The sequence below is a fragment of the Mesoplodon mirus genome (assembly GCF_964341445.2).
Source record: "Mesoplodon mirus genome assembly, chromosome: 5".
Lineage (NCBI taxonomy): Eukaryota > Metazoa > Chordata > Mammalia > Artiodactyla > Ziphiidae > Mesoplodon > Mesoplodon mirus.
This window is the reverse complement of record NC_138980.1, coordinates 114,022,768-114,045,215: the sequence shown is the minus strand read 5'-3', so window position 1 is coordinate 114,045,215 and position 22,448 is coordinate 114,022,768. Positions and strand designations below refer to the sequence as shown.

General features: G+C 33.8%; 1 protein-coding gene across 6 annotated transcripts in view; it reads right to left on the bottom strand.

The window, feature by feature from the left end:
• Positions 1–22,448, bottom strand: part of TMEM161B (transmembrane protein 161B) — a 71,111-nt gene that overhangs the window by 7,422 nt on the left and 41,241 nt on the right. For 4 of the 6 annotated variants that reach the window (XM_082620457.1, XM_082620454.1, XM_082620456.1 and 1 more), the window contains 4 exons: positions 4,504–4,655; positions 3,985–4,045; positions 3,349–3,489; positions 507–620 (listed from right to left, as the gene is read on the bottom strand). In XM_082620457.1, the coding sequence (XP_082476583.1) occupies positions 507–620; positions 3,349–3,489; positions 3,985–4,045; positions 4,504–4,655 (468 nt within the window). The remainder of the gene's footprint in view (positions 1–506; positions 621–3,348; positions 3,490–3,984; positions 4,046–4,503; positions 4,656–22,448) is intronic. The other 2 variants (XM_082620458.1, XM_082620455.1) reach the window with 2 other exon arrangements.

The window sequence follows — 22,448 nt, the reverse complement described above, 5'->3', positions numbered from 1 at the left end:
GAAAAAAAATATCCTTATTTTTTAGAGATGCATATTGAAGTTCTTAGGGATAAAAATGTTATGCCTCTAATTTACTTGAAAAACTACTTCATCAAAAAACAAAACAAAAAACAGTGAAGCAAATATGGAAAATGTTAACAACTCTTAAGGGGCTAAACATATGATTTTCCATTTATACTACTCATTTTTTCCTCCGTAATTTTCACAATTAAGAAAAAAATAAGAGAAATGTAGTGTCTTTAAAAAAGCAGAAAAACTTACAACTGTATAAGATAATATTAGTGCAGAGTAATAATCACCCAAAACCATTAATGAAGATCACAAAAAGGTAAAATGATGACCTATAGTTTCTATTTTATAATATATTTTTAAACATTTCTATTAATGTTTTAAAAATACAGTGTCCTAATGTTATCATTTAAAAATGTGAACACAGTAAATAACATTTTAGAAAAGTTTTGATTATATAATGAAATAAAAATTAGCCCCCAAATATCCATACTTACAAAGGGACACTTTCTTTACCCAATGGTGGGTTCATAATGTAGTCTTTGGTGATTGGTTTTACCCAGAGCAGAACCATAAATAAAGGTGCCAAGAAGTTGATATGAAGTAATGTTCTGAAAGTATGTAAGAAATAAACATAAAAATCCAGAAACAAAATACACTAATAAACTACAGAACCTTGGGACTTAAAAAATGAAGGTAGGAACTTATATTCAGTACTCTATATTAAGGTACTATTGTCACCATTATTTTATATTTATCACTACTACTTAACACTGATTTGAGCCCTTGCAAAAATACCTCATTATTTTAATTGTTCAGATGAGAACATTCAGATTGAGGAAAGTTAAATGACTTGCTCATGGCAATATTACAGGTTAGAAGGAGATCTAGCACTAAAATCTAAATCTGTTCACTCCTATTCTAGTGTTCTTTAACAATCTCCTACTGTATCCCTGATTTAATACACTGATACTTAAATGATTCTCTAACTTTGCACAATCAATGAATCCAATGGATTTTCAGTATAGGAGTCATCTTTTGATACTTTTCAGTCCAGCTAAAACAAAGTGCCTTCTCATTATTTACAAGTAAGATACAGTGATTAGCAAGGTCCATAATACTAGAAGGCATATGGCAGACGGAAGCTACTGCAGCAACTTACTTATAAATGAGAAAACTTTCAATATGTAATGAACATGTATAATGTTTTAATTACATTGTTAAAATCATAAATGACTCACATTTTTATTTCTTCTTGAAGCATTATGAACATACCTGAAATTAATTTCCCTAACCTATAAAAACCAAGGAAATTTATATTACTCCTACAAGGCAAAATACCCAATACAGCAAAAGGTTTCAGGTGTGAGATGTAATGTCATTGTTAATTGTTGTCCCAAGTTTGTATCCTACAGAGATAGATGACTGGTAAAGATTGTCCTTATTTCAGAAAGACAAAATTCTTCAGATTATTTTATTACCATGTACTGCTTTTATTACCAACCAGGCTGGGGGAGCTAAACTGGAGGGTTTAAAATACACACACACACACACACACACACACTTTAAAATACCACTACAGTGCAAGTGATAGTGATATATGTGAGCAAATGGCCAGATCAGGAAACCAAGAACACCTGACAGGGAGAGGTGGAACTCTGGTTCTAAGCTCTGGCACTAAAACAAGTACTACTGCCTGGTCATGGGGGTAAGGAGAATGCTGCTCTTTGTGCCAGTCATGCTGCTCTCATAACAAAACTAGCTTCACACACCCTGTATCCGGGCAGAGTGCTACAACAGTGTGTGTGTGTGTGTGTGTGTCTGTGTGTGTGTGTGGCGGGAGGGCGTGGGGTTGGGGAGTTTGCAATACACTGAAAATAAAACTCGAAATTCCCAAAGGGAAAAATCTTAAGAAGCCACATTTTACTGAGAAGGAAACTAAAATGTGCCCCCATCCCCAACCCCAAACCACCACTAAATGCTTTAAATGTTTTTATAAAGTGATTCTTTCATCCCACAGCCTGGGTAAACCATCGGGTGCAGGGGAAGAAAGAAGCAGTATTAGGTATGCAGTGTTGCTAGGGAACACTCTAGTATCAAGGAGCAGCCCACAGCGGTTTCAGTAGCTGGTGAAGGGCTCCCCTCCACCCACTCTTTCAGCTTATTTAAATCATAACACTGGGGTTAGTGGACTGAAGTGTGTGTGTAGGGGGGGGGGGGGAATCAGGTTTTGTTTTAAAAGGAGCCATTAGAGAGACGGATGGTGGGAGAAAGGCAGGATGTAGCCAACAGCATGCTGAGTAAAAGGAGAGGAAAAAAGAGGGATGAAGGAGTGTGTACTGGGAGGTGAGAATAAGTAAATACACACACAAAGCAAATACAGAAAAATGGAGGTAAGGAAAAACACAAAAAAACTTCCAAAATTAAAATAAAGGAAAATGACACAGGTAAGAGATAAGAATGTGAAAAGACTAGAGAATCAGCATCATTAAATAAGGCTTTTAAAGAGCAGAAATGTTAGGAAATATGATTACTCAGAGAAACTTAATGACTATAAATACATATATCAAAATGGAATATTCTCAACTTAGGCTTCTACTGCAAAACAAAAAGAGGACTTGGAAATTTGGATCTGGATATGAAATGAAGATAAAAATCTGTCACTCTGCCAAGGTGTCCACACCAACAACAACAAAACATCTGTGACAACCACAAATAATATAGTAAATGGGCTCTGAACAATATGCAGAGATTTGAATACAATTTCTCCATTTGAAAACTAAAATAGTAATCTATGATATTTAACACTGTACGGTATTAGCAATCCCGAACTAAAATAATCTTGCAAACAGATCAATAATATAAGGAAAACAAACATTTCTTATGTATACAGACTTACTTTCAAAACATTTTTAAATAAAATACTTTAAATAAAAAATATTAAATTATTTAAATAAAATTTATATGAAATTTAAGTAAGTATTTTTAACTTAAAAATTCTGATTTAAAGAAATTTCCATAGATCCTTAGATCAGTGGCAGAGATTCCAATATCATAAACATTCATCTCTGAGTTCAAAAGAACTAACATAAATATTGATATTTCCATTTTAACAGATAAAAGAGAAATTTAATAATTTAGTGGGGTTTTTTTTACATAGGACTTAAAATTTAGAAGTGAATGAAAGAAGCTTCTTATAGTAGAAAGAGGAAGAAGAGTGACATCAAATGATTATTAATTTTCAATACAATAATTTATGATTTCATTACAATAATATACCTTCATTAAGATGAAAAACATATATTTATCTGCATGTGCTTATGTACATTTTCCGCTTACTGTGTAATTTTTTCTGTTGTCAAATTCAGGGCATCCAGATGCATTTGAGCCAGCCGTAATCCAGGAAATGTCAAAAAAGCCCCAATGAGTGAACAGAAAATAGCCAGGAAAAATTTGAAAGTAAGTTTTGAAACAGGTCCCCTAAAAATAAAATTTTTTAAAAAGCTGATAAACTTTTGAAGTTAACTTTCTAGAAATTTCCACTCTTCTAATCACTTTACAAACCACAATAATAACAGTAATACAAAGTAAACTCCTACAAAAAGACTGCTCTTATTTAATCATCCATAAAGGATTCTGATGAAGTATAAAGTAAATCAGACATCTCTTAAGCCACAGTTTTAACAATCCAACCTACATGTTCAACATAGAAAATAACATGTGATTCATAAATTTCATTTAATCTCTAGTAGAAGAGGAATTAAGTTAAATAAGAGCAAATTCAAATGAGAATTCTATAAAAGATACTTTATACAAATGTAAAAAAACATGAGTAAGAATACTGCTAAAAAAGAGACAGTCCTACTTAAAAAAGAACTCTTTTCACTGATTAAAAACAAAGAACCACTTATAGTAAATGCTATTTTACCAAAAATGGAAAAAATTAAATCCAAATAATAATTTTAAAAAACTTACTGAGATTCTAAACCTTGCTTTTCGAGAAACTGCATCGCACTGTCTGAAAAATTTGTAAACCCTGTAGGGGGAAAAAATTTACTCTTATCATAGGGGTAAAATACAGAATCTTTGGAAATAAAGTGCTAGAAAACAGAACATCTTAAATTTTGAAGTGATGAGCATAGCTCTTTCATGTGCTAATTAGTATGTCATAATGCAGTAAAATTTAGTTATTAGGAGAAATAGTCTTTGAAAACATCCCTTTGATATTTGTACATTCCATGAGTATGCATAAAATTTGCATTAAAATTTGCATCTTTATCTATGTGACTCAACTTTAGCATTGGTGAAACTTACTTAACTTTAAGGAAAAAATGGGGTGGGAACAGCATTTTTGGAAAAAGGTAGCAAAAGCTTAGCTAAAAAAGAAACAAAAAAAAGAAGATCTTAAGAATAATAAAGATTAATTATTTAGAACATTACAGAACATACGCCTCAAACCTAATTTTAAAAACTTAACAGATATGAAATTATTACCTGTTTCGAGTCCAAATTCCAGATAGTTTTCGGTTACAATCAAGACTGCCATTGCTTTCACAAAGAAAAAAAATCCAAAGGTAACACAGACTGATCTTTCACCACCATCTTCTACTTTAAAATAGTGTGTAGTTAATGAAAATAGAACTTTGCTGCAGAAGGAAAAGTTCAGGAAAAACCACAAATAACTTTGTGGAAGTTAAACACAACCATCTTTACAGGGCCTGAACTCCAATAAAATTTGACTACAACATTCATTTTGATGCTACAACATGCTTATCTACAAAATGCCGTCTGGAAGTAAGTGAAAAACTAATGAAAATCTGAATAGTCTTCCAGAAAATAGGACATAAAAACAAAGCAAATCTAAGTGAAGTTTATAACATTTTTAAATTAATAAAAAGTGTACATACACATACTAAGCTGTAATTAGGGAAAGAATGTATTTCTACTTTATCTAACTCAAATTTACTAGGAGGTTATTACAATAATTTTATGAAATAGGTTCTCAGTGAAACTATTATGAAATAGTTCTCAGAAAAGCCAAGGTACCAGTTACCTTAGGGAACTACCTTTTATTGGGCATATCTGTCAAGTAGTTTATATTTAGAATTAAACACACATCATAGGAATCATCTCTATATCATCCACTAATTCAAAATTTGAGAATTACTAATAGCCAATGTGTAAGCTGTGGCACAAAAACTAAATAAGCATTTGGGATCAGCATTTCACAGTAAGATAAAACAAAATACTTTAAACAAGTTCCTGTTGAGTACTCAAAAACAACCGAAGGCTCAACATGCTCACCTATTTTTAAATATTTAAATTTTATATGAAAATACTAAAGAGACTATTTTACCTGAGCCCTCCCCCCCTTAGTAATTAATCAAATCAAGAGCAAATCAGTGGATGATCCATAGCTAGAATCCAGATTTCCATTATACCAAATTGTTCTCCTTGAAAGCATAAACCCACCAAACAAAATAAGGTGCTTGGCCAAAAAAATCTAGAAAAGCAACTTTTACATTAATTATATTCAAGCATAGGAAATAATAGCAGCTGTCATTTAGTACTTGCCAAGTGCTAAGCATTACCAATTAACTAATTTCATCCTTACATTAGCCAACTATTATCATTACTTTTCCAGATTTTAAAAAACTATGGCACAGATAGGTTAAATAGCTTGCTCAAGATCACACAGCTAGATCAGAGGCAGTTGGGATTTAAATCTAGGCAGTCTGGATCCAGAGTATGTTCAGCTAACAACTTAGTATACTGCCTCTAAGATACTGTATACAGCACCTAAGCTATGTGGTAGTTAGCAGCAACACATAAAATCATTTTAAAAATAGAGCTGCCTTGACGGAAGTAAATAGTTCATTCAAACATCCTCACAATCAGAAGTATTCGTATTAAGGAATGGATGGGCAAGGATAAGGACGCTCGTCCTTGCTCTTTAAAAGGAAGATGTCCTTTGCTGCCTATTTAAAATATGCTAATATAGTTATTACCCAGTCTCTATTAAGATCCTACCTAGGATACTGGATATAAATGTAGAGTCCCAGCTGCTCTAAAGCTTACGGGCACCTACCCTAAGTAAGCCAACATGAAGGTAATAAAGACAGATGACTTTCTTGCATGTTTCAAATGCAACTTGAAATAAATCTCTACTAGAATGTAAACTCTGTATCAAGGATTCTTGTCTCTTGAGCACTGCTTAGAGGACCAAAAGAAGTGCCTGGCACATAGTAGGTACTCAAACAATCAGTGAACAAATTTTGCCATAGAAATAATGTTTTACATGGTAGTTTAGGTAAGCTGAAACTATTAACTCTATGCTTTAACGGTAAATAGACCTTTTGAAGAATGAGATAAAAACAATTCTTTCTCTGGGATAATATACTCAAAGTAAAAAAATAATACAGAAAAAGTTTTAATCTAAGATCTGTTTTTATCAGTGGTAATAACCAAAATACAAATTATTTACCACTCAGGATTATAAATTTAAAGGATGTTCTAAGTTTTATAAAGGCTTAGGCTTTGTTTTCTTAAGGCTTATTTAGAAGATAGTTCCCTCTTTTACATGTCAAAAAAAAATGAAGTATAAGAATAGCTCATTTTTATCCACCTATTCCTGGGGCAACGAGGCCCTCAGAAGTGTGTGATGGGAAGTGTCTTTATTAACCTCCTTTAGTCAAGCACCTCATTTTTCAGTGAGTATCATCCCCCTTCCTGACTTTCACTGTTCTCACCTCAGTTAATCCCACTCTAGCTAATCTCCCTTTCACACAAAACTCTCTGCTCTTTCTCAGCTTCCATGATTCAAGATAAATACTTGCTAAAATTTATTTTCCTAATTACTTACTAGCAATAGAATTATTTTCTTTGGGAAAAAATGTGGTCTTGTGTGCTAATTATAGATCAAATGAACTTTCATGGGCTAATCTGAAAGGAAATGCCATTTATAGCATTATTTCTCTAAAAAGAAGATTATTTTATTTCCAAGCATTTCAGAATACAATCTACATGCAAGGTGCAGGTACAATCTAAAAATTGCTGTACTAGGAATTTATTTCAACTTCTTAATATATTTCTTTACAGACTACTATAATATTACTTATAATGCTACATTCTATAAATTAAGTAACTTATTTCCTTTTAAGACAAACAAAAACAGATCATGAAAAGCTAGATGATACCCTATTAACTTTCTGATTAAAAGGACCTCTGCATGTTTTCATATTTGCTTTAACAAATACATGCTTTAGGATCCATATAACCAGAAATACTATAGAACTTAGGCATACACCTTCTGAAGACATTTACCAGGTATGTTACTTTCATTCTAAATGTCTTCTTAAATCAACTATACTCCAATGAAAAATTTTTAAAAATTAATACCTTTGTTATTATGTTTAGAGAGAACTATCTTTTCAAAGAGATTTGGAAATTAAAAATCCATACAGTTGGGGCTTCCCTGGTGACACAGTAGTTAAGAATCTGCCTGCCAATGCAGGGGACACGGGTTCGAGCCCTGGCCCGGGAAGATCCCACATGCCACGGAGCAACTAAGCCCATGCACCACAACTACTGAGCCTGTGCTCTAGAGCCCACAAGCCACAACCGCTGAGCCCACGAGCCTAGAGCCCGTGTTCCGCAACAAGAGAAGCCACCGCAATGAGAAGCCTGCGCACCACAACGAATAGCAGGCCCCGCTCGCTGCAACCAGAGAAAGCCCACGCACAGCAATGAAGACCCAACACAGCCAAAAGTAAATTTTTTAAAAATCCATATAGTTAAAAAAATAAAAATGAATGTCTTCTTATATTCACCATAACTCAGGTTACGTATATTATATATATATATATATAAAATGGTCAAGTATTTGAACAAATTACTTCTTTTTTAATTTTTTTTTTTTTTTTTGCAGTACGCGGGCCTCTCACTGCTGTGGCCTCTCCCGTTGCGGAGCACAGGCTCCGGACGCGCAGGCTCAGCAGCCATGGCTCACGGGCCCAGCCGCTCCGTGGCACGTGGGATCCTCCCGGACCGGGGCACGAACCCATGTCCCCTGCATCGGCAGGCAGACTCCCAACCACTGCGCCACCAGGGAAGCCCCTTAATTAATTTTTGTATCGGAGTATAGTTGATTTACAATGTTGTGTGACTTTCTGCTGTACAGCAAAGTGAGTCAGTTATACATATACATATATCCACTCTTTTTTAAATTCTATTCCCATATAGGTCATTACAGAGTAGTGAATAGAGTTCCCTGTGCTATACAGTAGGTTCTTATTAACAAATTACTGCTCTAATGTAAAAACTAAAACTAATAAAACATGGAAATGCCACTGGTTTACATTATTTCCTCCACCAAATATTCAGCACCCTGACACAAGGTTATCTTGCTCAATTTAACTCTGCAGTACTCTGGTTATTAGAGTACTACAATACACAGATATCTGAAACTCTACTGAAGTAAAAGAGCTAATCCACATAATAATAGATGTCAGTTTTTCTATGATATTGAACATCAGGGGAAAAGGGAAGCTAAATTATTTTACAACAAGGGAAATAAATCCTCATTTTATATATCTGTAAAACCAACAATCTTTGCAAATTATAGTAAGAATTTAAAGAGTGATATTTACACTCCAGTTCTTACTTTGTAATGAAGAATTTTGTGGTATTTCCATCTCTTATTCCTTCAAAATTCTTTCTAAAATCACCTAACATTATTGTTCAAGTTTTCCCTAAACATAGTTGTCAATCCTCTTCCTATTTTGGCTAACAACTACTAAATCATTTATAAGCAATAAGACTATACTACATCACTGCAGAAGCTGGCATGATTTTGTTATATTAAGCTTAAGTAGGGCTGTCAAATTGATAGGATGTCAATTTCAATTAAAATGATTGATGGGGGTTTAACAAAGCACATTTAGTTTCCATGTCATTTTAAGATGTGATGTGAAATTTTTAAACTTTTCTATAACTTAATCATTGCATATATCCTACCACTATTTTCTCCTCCTTTTCTGTAAGAATATCATTTATTTCAGACTTTTTGCATTTATGCTCTCACATCAAAGACACTGGTAGTCTACAGTTGCTTAAAGTAAAAAGACTTTAGAGGGAAAAAAAATTAGGAAGACTATGTATTCAGGTCAGAACTCTTGACAGTAATCAACAGGCTCCAGCTAGGGGAGATAAAGGCAGGACTTGCCCCACCATCAGCGGCACACCCATCCCATTAACCTGGGTGAAGATACATTGTTTGTAATGAAAGATGCCTCTGAGAGAAGTCAGCTGTGTGTGCAGGCAGGAAAAAAAAAAAAAAAAAAGGTTACAAAGCATAACTCTAAACCATCTTGCATAAACTAAGCTCTTGGAAGAGTTTTCTAACTAACCAAAGTAATAAACACATTGTAGTTTAAATTTACATTACGAATGATTTTTTTTAGTAGTTCAATTAATAAAGAAAAACTACAAAGTTAAGACTTCCCTGGTTAATCTTCTGAACTTCTCCTTATAGGAAAGAACAGCATTATAAGAGTCTATAATACAATTATTTTTAAAATTATGTAATTTAAAAAGCATAACCTAATTATATTTATGATTAATGTGATATTAATCACTTCAGTAAGAGTTAAGCCAGGTTAAGTGTAGACAATACAAAAGCAAATAACAAAGGAAAAAATCTGATTTTTAAATAAATAGGACTACTGGAGCTTTTCCCCATGCAAATAGCTTTTCTTATAATGAAGTAGAGTACCAAGTTCTCTAAGACAGCAAGTTAAGAACAATTTTACAAGTCTTAAAAGAAACTTCATCTAACTTTCAACATTCAAGATGCAGTTTTATGAAACACAAAACACTGTTTTAAGAGTGGTGATGAGATTCTAGAATACAGATGCTCAAACTTTTCTCTCCAAGATATTCTGAATCCCATGTTCCTTACTCATCTATCTCTTCTCTGAAACTTAAAAATAAAAGAAACAAAGCTAGTGGTTCATTTTACTACTATCAAACATTACAGGTCCATCTCTTTCTTGGCATTCTAACGAAGAGCTTACATATTAGGAGATAACAGGGAAAAAGGAAAAAGATTTAAAAACAAAACATAAAAACTCCAAAACCACAAATGAAATGCTTTTGAGATTTAGCTATGATCTCTCTCATTGCCTGAGGGCCCCAAGCCCAGGTTGGAAAAACACTGCTTCATTTTTACTGCAAATGGATACTACAGTCTATAAAGATACAATTTCCAACTTCTTCACTTACACTAAAAAGCAAAATAACACCTTTAGCCAAAAGTGATATCAAATGACCAAAATGAAATTTCTCAAAGATTATACCTACTGCCAAATTTTACCACAGATTTATTAAATAAATTACAAAATATGTCAACACTAAAGGGAAAAAAAAAACAAAATTAGATGCAACCAAACCCAGGTTATAATGCCTACATCTTGAATTCATACTGAAGAGTAGATAAATCTTAAAACCAACTACTTATTGAGCTATGTTGGAACAAAACCTTCCCATAACCCACACTGTAAACACACAAACAATATTCTGATATGTAATACTATGATCTAGCTACGCCCATATGTTCAAGCTTTCATTCAATAGTCCCCAAACCTCCACTTAAATCAGAACAGTGTATTTACCATTGCCTAAATGTAACAGTTATACTGTCTTGGATCATAACTTATTATCTGAACTACCCTCTTCCCTTCCCTCTAGCTAATCAAAGGCTCAGCTCAAGCTCCACATCCTTCACGAAGCTTACCATTTACCTCTTCTGCCCAGACCATTCCCTTCCCCTTTTGAACTCGTAGCACTTACTACTATAACTCACTTGCCGAGTATACAAGCTACCTTGAACTGTAGTGTGACACAGATATAAGAAAGTAGAAAAGGTGATGAAATGATCAATCCAGGAGGCACAATATCCAACTAACAAAAGTGAGAGGGAGAAAGAGAACAGGGGATAGGAGGATTACAGAAGGGAAAAAAACTATCAGAGACATAGTACAAGATAATTTCCAAACTTGAAGTTTCCAAATTAAAAGAGCCTACCAAAAGCCCAGCACAAAGAATGAAAAAAGATTCTCAACAAGGCACATGATCATAAACCTTCAAAAACCAGACAAATAAAGAGAAGACTGTAAAAACCTTCCGAAAAGAAAAATAAAGCAAAACAAGTCATATGCAAAAGATTAAACATCATGACACTGTACTTCTTAACAGCAACTTTTGACACTGAGGACAATGGAGCAATGTCTGCAAAATTACAAAGAAAAATACTGACAACCCAGAATTCACTATTCAACCAAAATATCAATTAAATAAATGAGAGCAGAGAATTAAGACACTTTCAAAACTGCAAAGTCTAAAACTGGTTACCTCACATGTGCAAAAAGCTCCACCAAAACATTTGAACAAACCAAGAAAGAGAAAAACACTGATTCCTAGAAATGGGAAATTAAACTTGGGAGAAAGGCAAAGGGAATTCCTAGGATGACAACAAAAATAAGTCCCAGGATGACAGTTGTGTAGCAAGCCAAAAGGTCAACCAGTCCAGATAAAAGCCAGAGAACAGAGGTCTCTGGGAAGGGTATCTCTATGGGGGTGGGGGTAGGACGGAAGAGGAACTAATACAAATTATAAGTGATGTTGTGAAATAACTATATTGAAAAGCTAGTGGAATTAATAATAAACACACAGAAAAGTAAATTTTAAAAAATTATTAATTAATGAAAAAACTGCAAAAGAAGATATAATACCTTATAATGCTCACATATGTGAACAGTACTTATATAGGTATAATAATCAGAGGGTTTCCCTGGTGGCGCAGTGGTTAAGAATCTGCCTGCCAATGCAGGGGACACGGGTTCGAGCCCTGGCCCGGGAAGATCCCACATGGCGCGGAGCAACTAAGCCCATGCGCCACAACTACTGAGCCTGCGCTCTAGAACCTGTGCACCACAAATACTGAAGCCCAAGCGCCTAGAGCCCGTGCTCCGCAATAAGAGAAGCCACCGCAGTGAGAAGCCTGTGCACCGCAACGAAGAGTAGCCCCCGCTTGCCGCAACTAGAGAAAGCTCGCACACAGCAACGTAGATCCAATGCAGCCAAAATAAATAAATAAAATAAATAAATTTTTAAAAATCACTGAACTGATTTCAGCAAAAATTGTAAAGTAACTATATTAAGAACATAAAAAAGAGAAAACAGAGGATGACAGCTTAAGAAAAATCCTCAACTATTACAAGTGATGAATTAAGTGTCAGTAGTATAAGCATTATACGTAGAAATATGAAAAAAATTTTAAAGCCAGAATAAACAGCTAAAACAGGACCAGGAGAAGTGGCAAGAAGGTAAGGGACTCTTGGTTTTTAATACAACACTTTTAGAACTTTTTGTCTATATAAACAATGTATATATAGTATTTAATAAAAGTTAACATTTTGGAAGATTCAATCTAGATTTTAATAAAATCTTGATCTACAATGTACCCCCACTCTGGAAAAAAGTACATTATGTCCTAGTGTTTAACAGAACCTAAACTACACACAAATTCACAGTGTAAAACACATATGCACTGAGATTATTTCCATGTCCTATGAATTAAAATAGTAAAATGTTAATGATGATTAACATTAACCAACTATTAGAAAAGCTTCCCATGCTTGTTAAACACTATGATCATAAAAACCTTAAGATTTCAATCCAGTCTAAGTCTTTCACTGGCAAAGATGTGACATACATACACCCAGGACAGAATACAACAAGTATTTGACCTATTTTATAGAGAAGTAAATAGGCAGCTTTTCTAACAGCTATACATTCCCTACAAAATAAGAAAAAAATCTGAGTATTTTCCAGCAACAACCCTTAACAGTTCATTCCTGGTCAAGAAGACACTGGCCAAGAGTTACACAAAGATTTGCTGAACCAACTGAAGTCTATTCTCGGATTTTATTTTGTAGGTGCTTCATTATGTTTCAACTCAAAACTCAACTGCTTATCCTACCAAATTTTTAGAGCAACGTGTATTTTATTCAATTAATATATAACAGACCCAAACAGTAGTACATGGTAGTAGACTAAACAAAAATCTCCTAAAAAGAAGACAGACTTTTGTTAGCATTAGACATATCAGAATATAAATCTGGCTTTTTTTTTTAAAGAGACAGGAGAAATAACTACATTATGGTACCACATTTAGTTCCTCACTAACTGTGGTAACTTTCTTTTGAGATCACTTATAGAGACTTTCTGTACTAGCTAAGAGATTAACAAAGTTTCTGGTTGAGATACTTATCAAATTTCTCGAATACTTATATAACAGATTGTTTCTAAATGAGGAAGAAACATCCTTTTATTCTCTAATCCCATGAATATGCTTATTAACAATAAGTTATTCATATAGAAAAATAAATAATAAACTACACATGAAATACTATAGAAATGGCTTTCAAAATAAAATTTCTCTAAGAGCTATTTCCTTTGATCTGATCTTTCTTCACTAATTGTCCACAATTTCCAAGTAAATTAGATATAGTTATTTTTAACCCTTTTGTACACAAATACAACTCAATAATGTAACTAACATTATAATACCAAAATTAGGCTTCTATCAGTACATGTATAACAAAAAACACTTACTAGGTAAAAATATAACACTTATTTACTTATGACTTAATGGAAATAATGGCCAAGTACCTTCACTTGAGTAAATGCTTCTCCTTACCTTTATCTTGCTATTATTACTTTCATAGATCATCCTGTACATTAGACTTTCATAAAGAATATTATATTAGTAAATATTCAAAACTATAAATGCAAAACCATTGATGCAAATAGTCATTTTCTTTTTCTTTAATAATTTTCCCCCTTGTTAATTAACCCCTCAGTCCTAGCTAAACGGGCCACCTACTTTGGGTGCTAGCTTATTTTGCTTTATATTATAAAATCTCAACCCCTGAAATAAAGAGAATATTAGGGATGGAATATATTTTTTTCTGCCATGTGGCTGACATTTTTAAAGTTCTAATTTAATGTCAATGTATTTCACAACTGGAATTAGGCCAAAATTTATAGATACAAAAATTACAACAGAAAAGAAAAATCAAGGACAGGTAGGAAGATTTACACGGTAGGAAGTATTTTAAATATATTTATCTTTGAGCTGGAGATAAGAGCTTTGAAATAGTGAACAGGCTTAATTTTTAGTTCTAAAAATGGCAAATTTCCCTCATCTAGGATAACAACTTTAATAACATATCCGTGTCAAAGCACTACGATGTTTTAACATAATTTAAACTTACATTGCTTTAAAGACCCAATTCTCATATTAAGAAAATGTCTTCTACACTGTAACATCTTGAAATTATTCAAAGATATTTTATAAATGCTCTTTTGAGAAGGAAAGAAATACAAAGAAATCATATTCTGATAAGCAATGTTGCCCATTTTTTTGCCAATATACATATCTAGTGTATAGTAACCTAAGGAATAAACACAGAGGTTTCACAGACGTTTTTCAAAAATTTTTCACAAAATGTATAATTACCTTTTTAAAATAGATCACGTTTCCACTCAACTAAGCAATTTCCACGTAAAGTGAAAATTTTCTAATATGTGAAAAATTATATTGTTTTTGTGACCACTAACAAAAAAAAATAAAACCCTTTTTTCCTATTCAAACAATTAAACCTAACATATCTAGTTTTCCATAAGAAAAGGCAAGTGAAATACTCAAAATATTACACTTTGCATTCTTAAACTTTGCTGAAGAGAAACCTAGAAACTATACCAAGAATCTGCTACATAATGGACATTAAAAACTAACAATAAAGTAATTCTTAGGAGTTACCAAATAAAATCCTTGTCAAAATAATCTGATCCTGTCTTCAAATGTTAAAAAAACAAAATAAAATTTGGGTAATTTTTAACTAAAACATTTTTTCATGTTTTCTTGGAGGTGAAGGTTCAATTACTTTATTTTAGTTAAAATTCTCCCAGATATAAGCCAAAAACTACTATGCAACTTTAAAATCCATCCCACAAAACAGCTTACAGCCAGCCTCAATCTAACCAGATAATGGAAAGAAATGATGGCCAAAGATTTTTGAAAGCATAAAAACAAGGCTTTATTAAAAAATAAAAGCAAACAAACAAAAAACTATTAATTAATCTTCTGATTAAAATAGAGCAAAACAATCACACTTACATTTTTAGATTCAGAAGGAAAATTATCATTTCCTAGCTAAAAGAAAAAAAAAGTAATACTTAACTTATATATCAATAAACAGAAAAAGTCCTATCTCCCATATAAGTTCTCTATGTAATGCTAGGTTTCTGACCTGAAAGGTGAATAATCTGACAGCACTAATGTCACAGAAGATCTCCAAAAGTTTGTTAAAGAATCAAGTTTTGACACAACACGCTATGTACAAATTTTCAAGACAAAAAAAGTACCTTGGCTCAAATTCAATAGCTTTGACTCTGTTCCTTTCTCACTAGGAAACATGATATCTTATGCAGTTCACTTCAGGGTTTAGTGTTTCGTTTTTCTTATTAATCTAAAGCAGAACATTTTTGTAAAGAATACAGTAATATAGAATCGTTTAAGGAATTCAGAAGAGGTGACTAAGCTGCACTACTTTGCTGTAGTTGTCTATTTCTTAGAACAAATACAGCATTTAATTTGTAGACCTTTAATTTACAAATCTACATATAGAACTGAATATTTAACACAGAAAACCTTAGAATTTATTTCAATTTAAACCATTCACAACTTTCTGCTTTGTATAAAATTTGCATGTCTGGCAACCAAGACAAATTAAAATTTTAAAACACAGCCTTAAAAACATACATAATAGGGTTTTGTACCTTAAACCATCCACATTGTAAAATACAAGCACTGTGGAAATGTGACTAATGATCCAGTCCTTTAACCAAATATAATAGGACTACTGAGAAGCTTTATCATTCTTTGTAGAATAGCTTTCTTCTCACTCAAATTCACGTAATTGACTCAATATTACTCTGCGATACAGCTTATTCATAAGAAAAGGTTCTTTTTAAAAAGAAATCCATCAATTGTAGAATATTTTAATTTTTAAAAGTTTTACTTCCACCAAAGGATCTCTGGATTTTTTGCAAGCACCGTTTTTACCTTTTTACTTTTCTTTATTCATAAATGAAAATTACATGCTTCATATTATGAAATCAGTAGACATTTTTCCAGTGACTCTAAGATGTTATGGGCCATCATACAGGAAAGACAATTACTACAACCGCTCCATCCTCAATATAAGGCTTTCTTTATCCCTTACCTTCTACCTACTATGTAACTTGGCATAAGTGGAACTGGAACACACAGACTTGGACAAATAGGTGGTTAGAATGACAAATGGGCAAGAGAGCAGAGTTGAGAATTTGTATGGGTTTAGGAGTAAGACTGGAAGCAGGTGTCATAGCTTAGATGCGTGTACAACTCAGTTGAAGCAGAAAGCAGAGCTGATGACAAGGGATGGGTCAGTTTTAGGTTCCAGGGTTCAAGATTTTAGTGTCACATGTTTTAAAAAATCATTCTTGTGCTTTTAAAACTTTCAAGATTATGTAAAAATTATAACTGTTGTCCGACACAAGAATGTCAAATAAAACTGATGGGGGGGAAATGACCACAAAAATAAAACCATTTTCTTCCTCACTTTGAAGTGAACCAATTATTTACGTTATATGTGTCTAATTTGGGAACCACTTTAACAAAGGACATTTCATCAGTAACAACTGCAGAGAATTTCTGAATCAACTGATGTATGTGTGACTCTGGAATTAAGTGGAGCCATTGTTCTATGTAATCAATGGAGACATGTGTTTGACTAATAAGTAGGCACATACAATAAGAAAATAAAGAGAAGCCAGACAGAGGTCACTGCACCTAGACTGTTCATAGGGTGTGAAAGGCATACCAGATATGTTATGACTAAGATAAAAGATAGGCTATTAACAGACTCTTCCTTGGTGTTAATCTGGATATCTGGCATTTAATTCTGGTTTCCTGCATGCCATTGAAGGCAGCAGGTCATTTTCTCACATGCTACAAGTTCGAAAGAAAATCATACACACAATTCTACTTTCCTTCTTCTTCTCTACCCCCTTTGTGGAGGGTCAAAGTTGGCAGAAAATAGCTTGGATTATAAAGCCCTTCACCAGTTTCTGTCTTCTCTGGGATGGAGAGACAGCCAGCTACTAGATTCCCACAGGGATGCTATTGTTTGGTGCCTTTCATGAGCGTGCTACTTAAAACTAAGCAGAGCCAGTTCAGTGCTGAAGACTGTTTGGGACCTCTGCTCTCATATTATTAGGCATTACTGAGTGAAATGAAAGATAAAAATTTATTCACATAAACAATAATTTGAGTAGTTATTAAGAAGTACGTTTTTCTAATTTCTCTGGTAAGTAGGTATTAAGGGCTGTATCACATTAAATAAAACTGGGTATCAAGATACATGTTTCTACACAAATACATCATAGCTACAAACCATGAAGAGAATGAAGCAAAAATGAGAATATTCCATAATTAACAATATTTCAGAGAACATAAAAACTCAAAGTATGAAAAAAGTAGCAAGACATACATTCAGCTAGTGCTAATTATCAAGTTAAAATATTTTTAGTGTGTTTCATATGACGATGTCTAGGGATGGTCTTTATTCTGACTAAATGATATTTTCATATACTTAATACTATAGAACTAAATAGTAATATTTTAAATCCTTGAATTTAATCTGCTCTTTAATCTGCTCTTGAATAAGTACAACACTGAATATCTGGGGATATTTCTCAACTGACACGCATGATCAGTATTTCTACCCAGTACAATATAAACTTGTGAAGACATCAGCTCTTAAGGCTTTGTTCTGGCTCTTCTACTCTAAATTATACCTAAATCAATCCCAAAAAGTCAGTAGAGAGATAGCACAGTGGTGTCGTATGTCAAATCATATCATGTATTTTAAATGGTATCCACTAACAGTTTTAAAAGACAGTTCAGCAGTCTCTGGTTGAAAATAAAAGATATAAGATATGTATTAATTCTGCTTACTCCCAAAATCTGACTAAATAAACTACACAGGAAGTAAAGTAAAACTCCTCAAAACAAATAGGAAAAGAGATGACAATAGAAAAAAATTTTCAACAAATTTTGGAAGACATGAAATAGATGGACAAGCAGTAACTGATTTAGGTTTCAGTTTTCTCTACTATGCTGGATCTACAAGGTGAGGAACCCAGTGAGAAGAAAGCCAATTAATTCATAACACATGATACAAACAAAAGTCAGGAATTGGAGACAGCAGGTATCTCTGAAGGTAGGGTTGCAAAATGTATGAAAACAAGATGATTGGCTGAATATCTGTATTAGTGTGATTAGACTTCCCAGATGTTCCGTCTTGCCTCATTATAGAGATTTGATGATGGCTTTTCCCCAATTCTGGCAAAACCCAGAAGAATTAATTTTTAAAGATATTAAACCAGAGAAGATTGGGCTGGGGGGTATTATGTAAAACTTAGGGTGACAATGAAGAGCTGAAAACAAAGGGTAGGGGGAGGACTCAGACATGCAGTTAAATTAACACCTGCAAAATGAATGTTGAGTCTCTGAGCCTTCTTCCCCAATCAGCTCTCTTAACACTGGTTGTCAGACTTAGATCCCACAGATGGGAGAATGGACAATTCTCCTCTGGAGAAAACGATAGGCCCAACAACCAGCGGACACTGATATTTAGAGGTTCCCGAAGAATACTTCCAGGTCTCTATTCAATCATCCACTAAAAAGTCTACCAATCAACAAGCTCCAGTCACGTGCACAAAACTTCCAGTTTTTAACCTCTCCTTCTTGAATATAAACAGATACTCAAAGACCACAAGACATTCAAGAACAATCTTTAACACAGTAGAGACTGAAACAAAAAAGGGGGAGGAGGGAGACTCAGAAAATAAACAATGCAAGGTACAAATTTAAACTTAAAAGCCATTAATATTCTTAAAAATAAAGATATTACATATCCATGATACAAGAGTGCTATGAAAATGGAACTTTAAAAGAAAAAGTCTTTTAAAAAATGACATAAAAATTCAACAGAAGGCTGAAAAGAGAAAACTGAGAAAAATCAAGAAAATACTGCAAAATAAATGGAAAGGGGAGATAAAAATTAAAGAATCATTCAAAGATATCCAACATCTCACTAACCAGGGTTCCTAAAAATGAAGATAAAAAACAGAGAATCTTACCAAAGAGATAATATAATACTTCTGGATAGAAATAGCATATTGAGTATATCCACTTACTTTTTGCCTCTCCCTAATTCCCACCAAAATGGCAGTAAAGAAATTTGTTTTTAAGTACAGAAATACAGTGAATAGGAAGAGAAAAAGCAGTAAAAATCTGAAGCAAAAAGCAGATAAGCAAAAGGCAGATAAGTGGTAAATGACTAAAGAGAATTAGGAAGCTCAATCAGAAAGTCAAGATGCAACCTGCAGAACTCTCAGAAAGGATAAAGAATTGGTCAGATACCAAGTAATTATCTACATTGGGGTGAAAGTGCGAATATGTGTGTTGGAACAGGAGATAGTAAAACTAAGTACTTACTAAAAGGAAGTACTTTTAAAAAGTAACCAGTTCAAACTGTCCCCTCCTAAAAGAAGTCTGGAGATTTATGCTTTGGAGAGGTTAAAAAAGATGATCTCTGGCCTATCAAGATTATTCAACAACTTGCCTCACCATATGCTCAGAGCTTCCATTCAGCCTTTTAGTGCCTCACACTTAAATATAAACAGGCAAATATTGATCACCAGATCTCTCTAAGTCTTTAACATGAAAGACAGCGACCAAACCAAAGAAACCAAATCAACTCAGAGTAAAAAGATACTTGGTGGAAGGAAAACTTTTACAAAATCTATCAATATCTCAAACATACATGAGAAGATAATGTAATCTTAAAACAAGTATGGGACTTCCCTGATGGTGCAGTGGTTAAGAATCTGCCTGCCAATGCAGGGGACACGGGTTCAAGCCCTGGTCCGGGAACATCCCACATGCCGTGGAGCAACGAAGCCCATGTGCCACAACTACTGAGCCTGCACTCTAGAGCCCGTGAGCCACAACTACTGAGCCCACATGCCACAACTACTGAAGCCTGCTCACCTACAGCCTGTGCTCCGCAACAAGAGAAGCCACTGCAATGAGAAGTCTGTGCACCACAATGAAGAGTAGCCCCTGCTCGCCGCTACTAGAGAAAGCCCGCACGCAGCAATGAAGACCCAACACAACCAAAAATAAATAAATAAATAAATTTATTTTTAAAAAAAAACAAAAACAAGTATGATCCCGTGAGGGGTAGGGGATAGAAACAGAAGAAAAAGAAGACTTGAAAATTAAAAATTATAGCAGAAATTAAAAACAAAAATTCAATTAAAGGGTTGGAAAGGTTGGAAAAAACTCCTAGAAAATTAAAATATAAAAATATACCTCACACAGAAACGAAGACCCAACACAGCCAAAAATAAATATAACAAACAACAACAACAACAACAAAAATATATAAACATTTTTTGAGAGACAGAGATAAGCACCTTAGAGAACCAGTCTAGGAAATCTAATATCTGCACAATAAGCATTCAGAAACAGAGAAAACGAAGAAAAAGAAATCACAAATAAAATAATTCAAGAAAAATTTCTAGAAGTCAAGAATATGAGTTTCCAGATTGGTGAAGTCCCAGCACAATGGATGAAAACAGATCCTCAACAGAAGGCATATCTTCATAAAATTTCAACATACCAGGTAGCCAAAGAAAAAACAGTAAAGATTCCATACAGGGGGAAAATACTGGACATATGAAAAATCAGAAAGGCAACTGGAATCCTTGAAGAGCAAGAATGGAACTTCAAAGACAGAAAAATAATGCCTTCAGAACTATAAAGAGAATGATGTAAAACCTGGAATGCCATTCTCAATCAAAGGATCAATTAATTTTCAGGCAGGGTAAAAATATTTTCAGGTGCGTGAAGTCACAAAAAATGCATTTCCCACACAACCTTTCTGAAGATAATACTGAAGGATACGTTCCACCAAAATGAGAAAGTAAACCAAGTAAGGGGCAGACATGGAATCTAAGAAAAAGAGTCCCATTCTGAGACATGTAAAGAGAATCCCTAAGAAGATAATAACTGGTGCTTCCAGGGGAATAGCTGTGCATCAGTTGGGAAGCCTAACCAATCCAGAATAGGGCCTATCTGAGGGCTCCCGAAGAACTCTCTCCAGGAAGATGAAACTGACATACCACCCGATGCTTCTGAACATACTGAGTTTGCAGTTGAATTAACAATATGTACAAAGAAAACAATGCAAATGAAAAGGCAAGTATTTATCTGTGAATAGCATTTAAATGATCATAACATAAATAATGAATATTTCCTTAAAATATGACATTACTATAGTCAGAAGATAAGGTGAATGGGAAATGATCAATGGTAGGTGACAACCCAGGCAGATGTGCTAAGTCCTCATTTCCAGAGTGAAATGACAATAGTTAAAGCCTAAAATTAAAATCAGGCAGTGGCCTTGTATGCATATGGAAATATGGATATAAACATCAAACAGAAAGGAACTAGAAAAAGTTGCCTCCAGACAGGAGGAAATTTAAGAGAGAATGTTTAATTTCAATAAAAAATTTTTTTAAATATAACAAAAATATTGCCCAGTATTAAAGGAAATGAGTTTCCAGTTTAAAAGCTAAACCTAGAACTTAACACAGTTAATGATGAAGTTTCAGAATACCGTAAGGATTCCAGTGAAAGGGAAAAAGCTTCTGGAGGGTGAATGTGAGTGGGGGGAGGGGAGGCATATGGCAAGAGCAAGAGGGCATCCAATTGCTCAAGACTCTGAGGAAAAACTATTTCTTTCTTAGAATTTGTACTGAGCCAAAATATAAACTGAATATGGGGAAAAAAATAAAGATAACTCATGCATGCAAGATTTCAAAAAATAAAAAATGTACCACACTTTCTAAAGACACTATAGGAGAATGCACTCTGCCAAAACAAGAGAGTAAACCAAAGAAGAGGAGATGATGTTATCCAAAAAGGGGCACAGGGAATTCTTGGGAAGATAGTGAAGGAAATCCCAGGATAACAGATACACAGGAAGCTGAGAGAACGGAGGGCTCTAGGAGGATATTTCCATGGAAACACAGAATAGAAATGATGTTATCTGGCAGCCACTATGGAAAACAGTATGGAGGTTCCTCAAAAAACTAAAACTAGAACTACCATATGAACCACAATTCCACTCCTGGATATACATCCAGAAAAAATAAAGACACTAATTCAAAAAGGTAAGTACATCCCACTGTTCATAGCA